This window comes from Heptranchias perlo, chromosome 14 (genome assembly GCF_035084215.1).
Source record: "Heptranchias perlo isolate sHepPer1 chromosome 14, sHepPer1.hap1, whole genome shotgun sequence".
Taxonomy (NCBI): Eukaryota; Metazoa; Chordata; class Chondrichthyes; order Hexanchiformes; family Hexanchidae; genus Heptranchias; species Heptranchias perlo.
In genome coordinates, this window is record NC_090338.1 from 50,266,887 (window position 1) to 50,280,432 (window position 13,546).

The 13,546-nt window shown below is 42.1% G+C and overlaps 1 protein-coding gene across 1 annotated transcript in view; it reads left to right on the plus strand.

The window, feature by feature from the left end:
- The window catches only part of LOC137332521 (prenylcysteine oxidase-like), a 44,342-nt gene extending 31,602 nt beyond the window's left edge, over nt 1-12,740 (plus strand). The window contains exon 6 of the mRNA XM_067996424.1: nt 9,238-12,740. Coding sequence (XP_067852525.1) covers nt 9,238-9,896 — 659 coding nt within the window. The 3' untranslated portion in view covers nt 9,897-12,740. The remainder of the gene's footprint in view (nt 1-9,237) is intronic.
- The last annotated feature ends 806 nt before the right edge of the window (nt 12,741-13,546 follow it).

Here is a 13,546-nt window from a genome sequence, read left to right on the forward strand (position 1 = left end):
ATAATGGTATTACATTAGCGGTTCTCCAGTCCTCTGGCACATCCCCTGTGGCCAGAGAGGTTCTGAATATATGTGTCAGAGCCCCCGCAATCTCCTCCTTTGCCTCACACAGTAGCCTGGGATGCATTTCGTCCGGGCCTGGGGATTTATCCATTTTTAGGCCTGCTAAAACCGCCAATACCTCCTCCCGCTCGATGTTAATATGTTCGAGTATATCACAGTCCCCCTGCCGTATTTCTATGTCTACATCGTCCTTCTCCATAGTGAAAACAGATGCAAAAAATTCATTTAGAACCCCTCCTACATCTGCCGGCTCCACACACAGATTGCCATTTTTGTCCCTAATGGGCCCTATTTTTTCCCTAGTCATCCTCTTACCCTTAATATACTTATAAAACATCTTAGGATTTTCCTTTATTTTGCTTGCCAGTGTTATTTCATGGCCCCTCCTTGATCTCCTAATTTCTTTTTTAAGTATCCCCCTGCACTTTTTGTACTCCTCTAGGGCTTCCTCCGTCTTTAGCCTTTTGTATCTGCCAAAAACCCTCCTTTTTTTCCTAATCCATTCTCGTATATCCCCTGACATCCAAGGTTCCCTGGAGTTCTTGGAACCACCCTTGACCTTTACGGGAACATGTTGCCATTGTATGGTCTCAATCTCCCTTCTGAAAGACTCCCATTGCTCCGATGCGGATTTTCCTACAAGCAGCTGATCCCAGTCCATTTTGGCCAGATCCTGCCTTATCCTATTAAAATCGGCCTTCCCCCAATTTAGAACCTTTATTTCCGGCCCCTCCCTGTCCTTTTCCATGACCACCTTAAATCTCACCAAATTATGGTCACTGTCACCAAAGTGCTCACCTACTAGCACTTCTTCCACTTGGCCGGCCACATTCCCTAGAATTAGGTCCAGTACCGCCCCCTCTCTTGTAGGACTTTCTACATGCTGGCTCAAAAAGCTCTCCTGGATGCACGTTAAGAATTTTGTACCCTCTAAGCCTTTTACACTCTGAGTATCCCAGTTAATATTGGGGAATTTGAAATCCCCCACTATTATTACCCTATTATTTGCACAATTTTCTGAGATTTGCCTACATATCTGTTCCTCGATCTCCCCCTGACTGTTTGGGGGCCTATAGTACACTCCCATCAAAGTGCTTGCCCCCTTTTTGTTTTTAAGCTCCACCCATATGGCCTCATTAGAGGAACCTGCTAATATATCATCCCTCCTTATGGCAGTAATTGATTCTTTAATTAATATTGCGACCCCCCCTCCTCTTATACCTCCCCCTCTGTCTCGCCTGAAGATTCTGTACCCCGGAATATTGAGCTGCCAGTCTTGCCCCTCCCTCAACCATGTCTCTGTGACAGCAACAATATCATACTCCCATGTGTTTATCAACACCTTCAGTTCATCCACCTTATTCGCAAGACTCCTTGCATTAAAATAGATGCCATCCAGCCTTGCCCTCACATATTTGCCCTGTCTTCAAACTGCAGGCCTTAGATGACAGTTTGAAATGCTGTGACTTTGCTCCTCCTCCTGTTTTCACATAGGTGACGATACCGGATTTCTTTACTCTTAGTCTGGTTCAGCAAAAACTGAAAGCGAATACACTTGAAAGTTTAACACAATTTTATTAGCTGCAGCTGACCTTATCTATAGAATTGATTTCAACTCTTGACAGAGTCTGGTCAATCTCATAGAACAGGCAAATTACATGGTCAGAGTTCACACAATTATACATTTTCAGAGTGGGGAGGGACATGATTAGCAAGGGGTTAAAACCAATCATAAGCTGAGTCTGGGCAAGCCATACTAACTGACATAATGACCGACCACTCACAGGTGATACCTGTTCATGCGTAGGTCACAGGAAAGGGAGTCTCGCTTATCTCAGACCTGGGATGTTTTTCGACCTTGTCCGAAATAAGGATCCATTCATTAGGTAGCTGCAAAACAACACTCCCTACACCTCCTTACCCCAGAATTCAGCTTATCATATCGCTTTGCTTGATTCATCATAAAGCATACATTTTCATACAGAAAATTAATAACATAAACGAATGATCAAAGAAAAGCTCATTGAAAAGCTCATTGTTCTAATTCTAGCTAGCAAAATGGGCCACTTATATTAACCCCTGGTTTACCATACTGCCATTTTGTTATGGAGGCATCTTATTGAGCTACTGAAAGCTTACTACATATGCATTTCATTAGAGGGGCACCTCGTAGGTATTCTCATTGGGAGTACCAGGAGATTAACAAAAATTGTGCCTTTTATCACACTGGCGCAGGGGTAAGGGAAGAGGTAAATGAAATTGACACACTACAGAAATTCTACATTTTTAAAAACCTGTAGAGCCTTACAGTGTGTCCCTTGTACAGGTAGAAATGGTAACTTCAAACAGTGTGTTTTGACTTATTTGACAGAAGATATATCTTAAAAACACAACATAATCAGCCAACACGTGAGAATGTTAAGGCTTCTGGTAAGGACACCACAAAAAAGGTCCAAAGGCGAAAAATGAAGTTTGTGTACCAGATCCCATGGCCTAGAAATTCGATGGTGCAAAACAAACACCTAAGCATCCAATATGGCGGAGCGCATGCACTCATTATGGCGGAAGTGCACTGCCCACCATTTTGGTAACGGCAGAAAAAGAGGCGTCCAGGTCCCACGCTTGAAACAGGTGTTATTCCTAATGCCTATTTAAGGCCCACTTTGCACAATTAGGCTGCCCTGCAAACTTGTTCTACATGCAGCCTAACCAGTGGTACTTAAAGGGACCGCTGGAGGCCGCCACGAAAGAGGTAAGTCTTTTTAAAAACACTTAGCTGAATGTGGAGCCGGGAGGAGTAGGCGTGATCCTCTCCACTCTGCTGCAGTGCTGATGATCTTTGCTCGCCCCGCACGGCCCCCTCCCGATCGCCATTCCATTCCCTCCTGATCGCTTTCACCCACCCCCCCCTCTCTTTCCCAATTGCCCCCCTCCCAATCGCTTCCCCCCCCCCACCCGCCCGGGACCTACCTGAAGGCTGCTGCCTGCGACACAGTTGCCCAATATTAAAATCCTCTTGACCAGCGAGCTGCCTGGGATCCCGCAGTAGGTGTCTGCAGTTCACCAGTCTCGTCTAAATGAGGCTTGAGGCCCAATATCGGGTGAGCCTCGGGCCTAACTATTCCGGTGCAGGGATCGTTCCCTGCGTGAGCCAATATTTAGGCTCATAGGTTTAAAGCTTTATTCCAGGGCTTATTTCTAACTATGTGAGTCAATTTCAGATCAATTTTATTTATCCAGGATTGCTGATGAACAATGGAGTCTTGTTGAAAAGAAAAACATTTATTTGAGGGATCGGGTGTTAATATTGTTCCCTTTTGGTTTTACTCTAATAATGAAAAGAGAAGGCTGGTGCTCACTGTTTACACTGCCATGTAGCCAGGTTACATTGTAAGTAACTATTACCACAGAGCATTTGCAAATGCCAAGGCCATCTGCTGCCAGATAATTGCTACTGCATCAACGGTATTTTATATGAATGGCACGATTTCACTGGTAAATCTTTGCCGGCATTTGCAGCTAGGCTTACTCGTGATCTGTTCGGCCAGCCCATCAGGCACCAACCGCACAAAAATAAGACAAGGCCCCGGATCAAAGAGAGAAAGAAGTCTAAGTGAGTCGTAGCAGCCTAGCCAAAAGTGATATTTATGACACCCGTAGAGGTGAGCTGCGATAGAGGGGGATCGCATGAGTGCAGGAGGACTGGGGTGGGGGGGGAGGGGATGAGAGGAAAGAAATTTAGAAAGTTGCGGGAAAAAAAATGAACCTTTCCAGGTAAGGTTTTAGTAGCATATTTGATTAGTTAACTGCAGGTGTAAAATAATTGTTTTTTTAGGCATGAACATTTTTAGGCAGTGACTTGGTTAATCAGTGTAAGGAGTGCATGAAATCTAAACTTCATTTTAGTCCATGACTATCTTCCTTTTTTTTTGTTCCTTTCCAGTTTTTTCCCTTTTGCAAACAAGTTGCCCCTTTGGGGCTGTAGAACTAGCTCCACCTCACCCAAGTGGCCATCTTTCATGTGGGAGTCTTGATATTTGAGTGACAGCTATTCGACTCCAAGAGGCATCACAGCTGACATCTCTCTTGCTTTCACCTGATGTACCACACAAATTCACTGGCTACTGAGACCAAAGTGGTAACCCAGGGGTATTGGGGCCATTATAATTCCCCTAACACCAGCTCAGCTGAGATCAGCCAACTCAGCACAGATAAAGGATCAAACCTGAGATCTTCTTGGTCTCTGTGGGTCATTCATTCACTGGATAAACTTTTTTAAAAATTCGTTCATGGGATGTAGGCGTCGCTGGCAAGGCCAGCATTTATTGCCCATCCCTAATTGCCTCGAGAAGGTGGTGATGAGCCGCCTTCTTGAACCGCTGCAGTCCGTGTGGTGAAGGTTCTCCCACGGTGCTGTTAGGTAGGGAGTTCCAGGATTTTGACCCAGCGACAATGAAGGAACGGTGATATATTTCCAAGTCAGGATGGTGTGTGACTTGGAGGGGAACGTGCAGGTGGTGTTGTTCCCATGTGCCTGCTGCCCTTGTCCTAGGTGGTAGAGGTTGTGGGTTTGGGAGGTGCTGTCGAAGAAGCCTTGGCGAGTTGCTGCAATGCATCCTGTAGATGGTACATACTGCAGCCATGGTGCACTGGTGGTGAAGGGAGTTAATGTTTAGGGTGGTGGATGGGGTGCCAATCAAGCGGGCTGCTTTGTTCTGGATGGTGTTGAGCTTCTTGAGTGTTGTTGGAGCTGCACTCATCCAGGCAAGTGGAGAGTATTCCATCACACTCCTGACTTGTGCCTTGAAGATGGTGGAAAGGCTTTGGGGAGTCAGGAGGTGAGTCACTCAATGCAGAATACCCAACCTCTGACCTGCTCTTGTAGCCACAGTATTTATGTGGCTGGTCCAGTTAAGATTCTGGTCAATGATGACCCCCAAGATGTTGATGGGGGATTCGGCGATGGTAATGCTGTTGAATGTCAAGGGCAGGTGGTTAGACTCTGTCTCGTTGGAGATGGTCATTGCCTGGCACTTGTCTGGCGCTAATGTTACTTGCCACTTATCTCAGTGGAGCCATGGAACAGCCTCAAAGGAAGCTGTGCAGCATCATAGTTCGAAGTACAGGCACATTGTTAACCTCAATGCATAGTACTGCTGAGTGCAAGAATTTGGGTTCACATTTCCAATTCCTATAAGACAACTTCCTCATCTCAGCCGTACTGTTGGGGGACGAGCTCAGTGAGTGTCTGCTTCTCCATTGAGATTGAGGGGTGGAAGAAGAAAGAATTACTAACACCTAACCAGTCAAGATTAACACTTGGCAAACTTTACCCAATTTCTCCCTCAGTTACGGTTAGTTTGTGACAGAGGGAGAGTGGACTAAGGAGTGGGAAGGGGATGGGAACTTTGTAATCATAGAATCATAGAAGTTTACAACATGGAAACAGGCCCTTCGGCCCAACATGTCCATGTCGCCCAGTTTATACCACTAAGCTAGTCCCAATTGCCTGCACTTGGCCCATATCCCTCTATACCCATCTTACCCATGTAACTGTCCAAATACTTTTTAAAAGACAAAATTGTACCCGCCTCTACTACTGCCTCTGGCAGCTCGATCCAGACACTCGCCACCCTTTGAGTGAAAATGGCAATGGTCCGAAAGGTCATGTGCCTCGGCCTTTCAGTGGATGTATATGATTCATAGACCTAGAGAAATAACAGAAAGGAGAGAGCAGATCTTTACCTGCACAAACATATTCATTTTCTCCAGCTATATTTTGAAGACAAACTATTTTAAATACTTGGCTCCATTTAACAAACCTGCATTATTTTCAAAGACTCGTACTGTTTCCAAGACTTCTCCCCTCCCCGCCCTGTTTACATACATGCTTTATCTATTAAAACACTTTTGGCTCTGTTCGGTATCATGCTTAATGGAGCGGGGAGATGAAACAACACATTGGTACAAAAGTACCACAGCACTGGGTGGCAGAATGTTTGTTCACCCGAGATATTTCCACACACCAAATTCCCATTGTTCACCACATTATTAGGAAGAGGTGTTAACTGAGGTCCAGGCGCTTTTTCACAAGGTTGGAGTCATCCAGGGACGTTCTCTTGTACCTTTAAGCAGTGGTATTACTGTAGGAACCTGAGCACTCTTCTGCTTATCATCTTAGCCATGGAATGTTTTGTGTGGTGACGGATACCCTAAAATTGAGAAAGAGAGCTTTTTTTAAAAAGAATATGTTGCCCACTATGGAACTGAACCATAGAGGATGGAAAATGAAGGTTCACTTCATGGTCTATTCTGAATGAGCCAATTTCAGCCTGTTGGGGGTGCTAGAATTGACCCCATCACCCCTAGGTTAATACATTTAGGACAGAATCAGAAGAGATCTAGAAGCATTTGTCAACAGTGCAGCAGGGAAGCTTATATGTCAGCTTGGCCCAGTTGTTAACATTCTTGCCTCTTGAGTTAGAAGATTATGATTCAACTCACATTCTAGGATTTGAACACATTAAGCAAGGCTGGCATTCCTATACAGTACTGAGTGCTGCATTGTTGATGTGCCATCTTTGGATGAGATGTTAAACCAAGGCCCCAACTGCCTGTTCTGGTGAACGCTAATGATCCCATGGCACTATTTAAAGAGGAGCAGGGAGTCCTACCATTGTCCTGGCCAACATTCATCCTTCAATTACCTAAAAAAAACTCGGGCATGCTGTTTATGGAATCCTGCTGTGTTTCCCTACATAACATTGAGTGATTCATTGTAGGTGAAGTGCTTTGGAATGTTTCAGAGGGACATGAGAAGGTGCTATATAAATGCAAGCTTTCTTTGGAGGGAGGAATTTTTAACTACGCTAAAATGAGAGGGAGGGAGAACTGGATTAAAACCGTAATGTCCCATAAAAGAATAAAGGTAAAATCAGCAGTGCAAATAATTATACTTTGGAGACAGTCTTAGAAATTTAACCCAGTAGTCATGCAATTTGCTTATTAAAGGAAAAGCAGAATACTGCAGATACTGGAAATCTGAAAGAAAAACAGAAAATGCTGGAAAGTCTCAACAGGTCAGGCAGCATCTGTGGAGAGAAAAACAGAGTTATCGTTTCAAGTCGATGACCTTTCATCAGAACTGCTTATTGCTTATTAAAGGTGCTGATAACAGTGCTGGGACTCGGGAATCGGAAGCACAATTTCAAACTTTGCGGACGACACCAAATTGGGGGTATAGTTAATACTGAGGAGGACTCTGGAAAAAATACAGGAAGACATTAATAAACTTGCAGAATGGGTGTGTAATTGGCAAATAATTTCAATATAGGTAAGTGTGAGATGGTACATTTTGGTAGGAAGAATAAGGAGGCCACAAACTCCTTGGGAAATAAGAGTCTAAATGGGTTAGAGGAGCAAAGGGATCTGGGGGTCCAGGTACACACATCACTAAAAGTGGTGATGCAGGTTAATAAGGGCATTTAAAAAAAAAAGTAAACCAAGCACTGGGGTTCATTTTTAGAGGGTTAGAATTGAAAAGCAGAGAGGTTATGTTAAACTTGTATAGAACCTTGGTTAGACCACTCCTGGAGTACTGTGAACAGTTCTGGTCTCCATATTATAAAAGGGATATAGAGGCACTGGAGAAGGCACAAAAAAGATTTACTAGGATGATGCTAGAACTGAGAGGTTATACCTAGCAGGAAAGATTGAGGCCGGGGCTCTTTTCTCTAGAAAAGAGAAGACTGAGGGGTGACCTGATAGAAGTCTTTAAGATTATGAAAGGGTTCAATAGGGTAGACATAGAGAAGATGTTTCCACTTGTTGGGAAGACCATAACTAGGGGCCATAAATATAAGATAGTCACTAAAATATCCAATAGGGAATTCAGGAGAAATTTCTTTACCCAGAGAGTGGTTAGAATGTGGAAGTCGCTACTACAAGGAGTAGTTGAGGTGACTAGCATAGATACATTTAAGAGGAAGCTAGATAAACACATGAGGGAGAAAGGAATAGAAGGATATGCTGATAGGGTTACATGAAGTAGGGAGGGAGGAGGCTTATGTGGAGCATAAACATCAGCATGGACATGTTGGGCCGAATAGCCTGTTTCTGTGCTGTACGTTCTATGTAATTCTATGTAACTATTGAGACTACATTCAGAATACTGTGTGCCAGTTTGGACATCTTAGCTTCAAAAGCACATTACTTTTGGGAGAGGGTTCAGAGGAGAGTGACCAGGTTAATTCTGGGACTTGGGGCTCTTAAATTGTGAGACGAGACTTGCTGAACTGATTTTTTTTAGAATAAAGAAGATTAATGACTTTTATAAAGTCTTGGGTTATGTTTCGGAGAAGCAAAAATGATCTAGATGTAAGCAGGTGGTTTGACTTGAACTGTGAGCGTAGAAGTAGAGGACGCAGGTTTAAAAGTAACAAGCCTCAGCAGAGACCAGAAAGTGGGAGAAACTATTTTCTCCCTTACGGAGTAGAGCAGATTCCCAAGAAAAGCTGCTTTGGGATCTTGGGAGAGTGACTCAAGTGCGCCACTCTCCCGCATTCATGTCAGAATAACGCAGCCAGTCTCCAAAACTATCTACAAAGGGAGTGCTGGTATTTTTCATATGCACAGACTGGCAGTGATAGTTTGGCCTGTACACATGCACAAAGTACTGATGTGACTGAAGCGATGAGTGATGTTATGATACCACCACAGGAAATCACCATACATGTGTACGTGATGGCATTTTAATGTCATTAACTAGGATTAAGCGGCTTAACCAGCCTGATTACTGGTTCTAGAAGAGCCTGTGGCAGTTTGGAAAACCCTGTTTTAAAAAAAAACTGGTCTGCCAGACCTCCAATCTTTAAAAAAATAATTCCATGCAATTAACTTTTGGCTGCTTCTAGCTGTGCAAGTCCAGTGTGTTGGCAGACAGTGGCACAAGGAGATATTCGGGCAGCGGAAGCAGCCAGCAGGATTGATGGGCTGAATGACCTTTTCTCATTTCATTCTTTGTATTCTTATTGAAATGAACCAGTGGTACATTTTTGTGCATAAACAAAAAGTGAATAGAAGGCAGATTTGGTCTTTTACTGGACTGATTAAGGAAAGTTTGTTTGCAAAATTCAGTCCATTTTGAGAAATAATTCTTAAATTTTCTTTTTATAGGAGATAAATCACTTTACCAAGTGAAGTATGAAAATGAAGATGAAGGAGGTTATGATTTCTATGACATTGTAGTCATTGCAACTCCTTTACATCTGGAAACTACAAATATCACCTTCAGCGGTCTTACACCACCAGTCACAAAGTTTCCTGGTCACTACCAACAGATGGTTGTTTCTGTAGTTCATGGTTACCTCAATTCCTCATATTTTGGGTTCCCAGATCCCAAACTCTTCCCATTTGCAACAGTTCTAACAGTAGAAAGTCCAAAGCTTTTTATGTTTAGCACAGCCAGTATTTGCCCAGTGAATATCACCGGTAATTACAGAAGAAAGCAACCACAGGAGGCTGCTGTATGGAAGGTCTTCTCCCCCTCCCCCCTCACCAAAGAACAACTGAAGACACTCTTTCGTTCATACTACTCTGTCCAAGTCACTGATTGGCTGGCATATCCTCAGTACAACTCAATGAAAGAAATCCCTCCCATAATTCTTCATGACAACCTCTACTATTTGAATGGTGTAGAGTGGACAGCAAGTGCCATGGAAATGAGTGCCATTGCTGCCAAAAATGTGGCTCTGTTGGTGTATAATCGGTGGAACCTACAACTGGATAAGATTGATCAGAAAGATTTGGTACATAAAATCAAAACTGAACTGTGAGCAGGGGCATGGACAAGTTAATGCTGAATGGACAAACAGATTGTATACTGTACTTGAACCTGTGAATTTGGACTTTGAATGCAACAGTTACAGCTGTCATTTTAATCTGATTGTAAAGAAATATTGAATTAAACAGATCCTGTTGCTGATTGCTAACCAATTACTATGAATGAATTTTAAAGTTGTGAAATGTTCAAGTTTTTTTTAATTTAAAGTACTGTCTTAAGTTCTGTTTTGTGCTGCACAAAAGGGGGAGGTCACAGTGCTAAACGTATTATTTTTGGGAAGATAGAAGAGCAGTTAGATGAACAATATCAGGAAGAGAGGGTATACCTATCGGACAGAGAAATCAAATGTCCTGGCCATTACCTTGAACCTACTTTGTTGCCATTGTTAATCCATGTGGAAATGTATATAGCAGCTTCTTATACAACCTGTAAAAGCACATGCTCTGTGGCCCAGTGCACAGATGCACTATGTAGAATGATAGCTCAGAGGTTCTATCTCTGGGATTCCCCTTCCCCCCCCCCCCCCCCCACCCCACAAAGTTACAATTTTACATAAAGCAATCTGAAGAGTGCCAATGGAAGTAAAGTACTTCCCCTGAAAGAGGGGTCACCTATTTTCTCCTGGTCTTTTGTGGCATTGGAGGATAAAGGAAAGGTCACCTGAAGGAGGAGTGGTTTAGGTCATGAAGGGACCAAAAGAAAACAGGTAGATAATATTGTTTGAAGCGCTCCTCTTTTGCCACAGTTACAAGACATATAAGGAAGTGGTATACTCATTTCTGTTTGGACTAGTGATAAATACGACAATGCCTCTTCAAGGAGCTGACCAGTGGATTTCTTTTTAAAGTGCAATGAGTCAGCCCACTCTTTCTTATAACTCGCAGGTTAATTGCAGTGCTGGGCTCTCTCAAGCGCACCTCCTGTGCGTTAACACTTTGCAGTAGTGCTACTTCAACTCAAGATTTCAGATAGTAGTTGAAACGTCACCGTTTAAAATTAGAACAAATGATATAGCATGTGGAAGATGCACAATTTGCAACTCTACAGCAATAGTTTTTTAAAAATAAATTCTTAATTGCTTAATCCTGCAAATGACATTACTTTATCAGATTGGTTTTGCAAGGACTACGCCCAATTAACTATCAACAGATCATGGCTGATTTACTAATATATTCCCATAAAATGTAAATAAACTTAACTTTGAATAATCTTTGTTGGGGTGGGGGAAGTTTTATTTAAATCTGGGTAGTAGGAGAGAGGTAATTAAATGTAGCCAACAGTTTTGTTTCCGAAAGGATCTGCGCCATAATATTGGTGTGGTCCTGAGCCATACAAAGTAAGAAGGTCCCAGCTGTGATCCCTGGTCTGTCTCGAATTAGCTGGATGCTGTGATGTTTGCGGTGGTGGTGGGTGGGAGAGCTGGCTATTTTCTTTTCTGGATGACCTAGGATAAAGCAAATGTCCTTCTTAATCTATGCCTATCTTGGGATGTTAGCTAGGTTGACAGTGGGAGTGGTACAGTTGGCCTGATTGGAGTCAGGCTGGGGAGAAGGGGAAAATAATCATTGTATTCCATTGACCTGTTGGAATGAAATGTATAGACACTGAGCGAGTGGAGGATTTGACTTGGCTGTGATGCACCAGTGGTCAAATAGCCTCCATGATGACACTCTGTCTATGATAATGCATAAAGAAGGCAATAGAGGGCTCCCAGTATATGTGGAATAATACCCCAGTATTATAAAAGATGGGAAGAAAATCATCCCTTACTAAAGGTTAACTAGCAAATTGAAGGGTTTTTCCAGGGGTGAGGGGAGGAAAGAAATCGGCCACAGGTCACTCACTATACCTTCCCAGAATATCTGAATCACAAAAAATAATCAATATTTCACAGGCAATGGATACTGTGATTGCAGAAATTGGTCAACCTCTACAATAAGCTTTAAAAAGGCTTTTTGACGAGTAAGAATTAATACAGAATTTTGCAAATGTGTTAAAAAGGCACATGGGTAAGATTTCACTTTGGAAAGCACATTTTGATCAAAAACAGGCATGGTCTTTTATTGATTCAACATTGTTGGTACAAATGTACATTTACACAGATACTCTGGGAATTTTGAAAGTCAAGCCTGCTATTATATTTTTCTAATTTTAGACAGTTGAAGATTGGGAAGGTACAATGTGCCTTTATGGTGTTGACATGTTTACAAAGTACTTAAACACTGGTACACTGTTCATAACAGCGCTTCTGTGGTTTTGTGAAATAAAACCAATACTGAAATAATGTATCCATGGCTAGTGGAAGACAGGAAAGATAGCTAACATTGGAGCACAGTGCAATTTGTGTTTCAATTAAGATTTCTCCAGAAAATCGGAGTGTGACAAATTTCTTACTGTGGTCCTGAAGCTGTGTTAATGAATTGGAGATATAATTGTGTGATGTATTATAATAAATCCTATGGTTTTGTTCTAGGAAAGAACGAAAAGTATTTTAATCAATCAAAATAGATTGTTGCAAGAGAAGAAAAACAGAGATTGATGACAGGATTCTATTTTATGTACCACAAAGTACTGCTGAATAAGATAACATTGCTAAGGTGAACATTCCAAAGGTTTATTTTCAATCTCTTGCAAACTCTATTGAGAGCGACAGAATATTCTTTCCTGCCTGTGAGTGTGCTCTGTTCTTTTTGCCATTGTATAACAGTCTGTGAATGTGACCAAATCTGAGCTTCAAAGACTGGCTTTACTAAGAGGAATGGAAATTTGTCTTTGAAGGGTTTGCTTCTTGTATTCTAAAACTGTGATTCAAATAAAGCTTACTGAATGCGGAGAATGTATTGACCATAGTAATCTATTAACTTTAGCTAAGTATCAATTCATTACTAATACTGAAAGAGCGACCTGAACAAAGTATTATTTGACAATTCTTATTGAACAGTGGTGTTTTTGTTTTACATCTTGGCCCACGTTTTTTTTTATAAATACCTTGCTTCAATACAAATGTTGCATGGGTGTGTTAATGTACTTGTGTGCACATGTAATGCATTGTTAAATGTATTCATTTCATCAGTCTTATTTCAGTAGTTTATGAAGGACTCAGTGATGAACATATTATTCAGAAGGGGAGGGATCCCAGTCTATAGACCAAATACCATCTTATTATTGGTTGATCCTCTACCTGCTATGACCATTTGCTCTTAAAGTCATTTGGGATGGGATGTCATCATTTTCAGTTACTTTGGACCACTGGGACCCTAAAGTTATGTGCTTTGCAATTCTCCCAATAGCCTTGCAATGATATTGCAAATACAGTGAAACTTAGCTCTGGCTAAGGGTGTCTCTGTAGAAGATGATCAGTGATATTCCATCAATGGGCTTACTGTGCATGTTACAAAAGGCAATGGTTTCATTTTCATTACTACCAGACAGTAAATGAATGCCATCGTAACTGATCCAGATTCTGTCCTCGCTTGATGACTGCGCACACATAATTTTCCGGGAAGAGTTGAGGAATAGTGATCAGAAATGGAAACCTAGCTGAGTTTTTCACACCTCCTCTAATCCAGGGATGCTTAATTCAATTGGAGCACCCCTACTGCTGCCTGTCTGAGATCAGCTAACCTGGAATTGAAGACATTA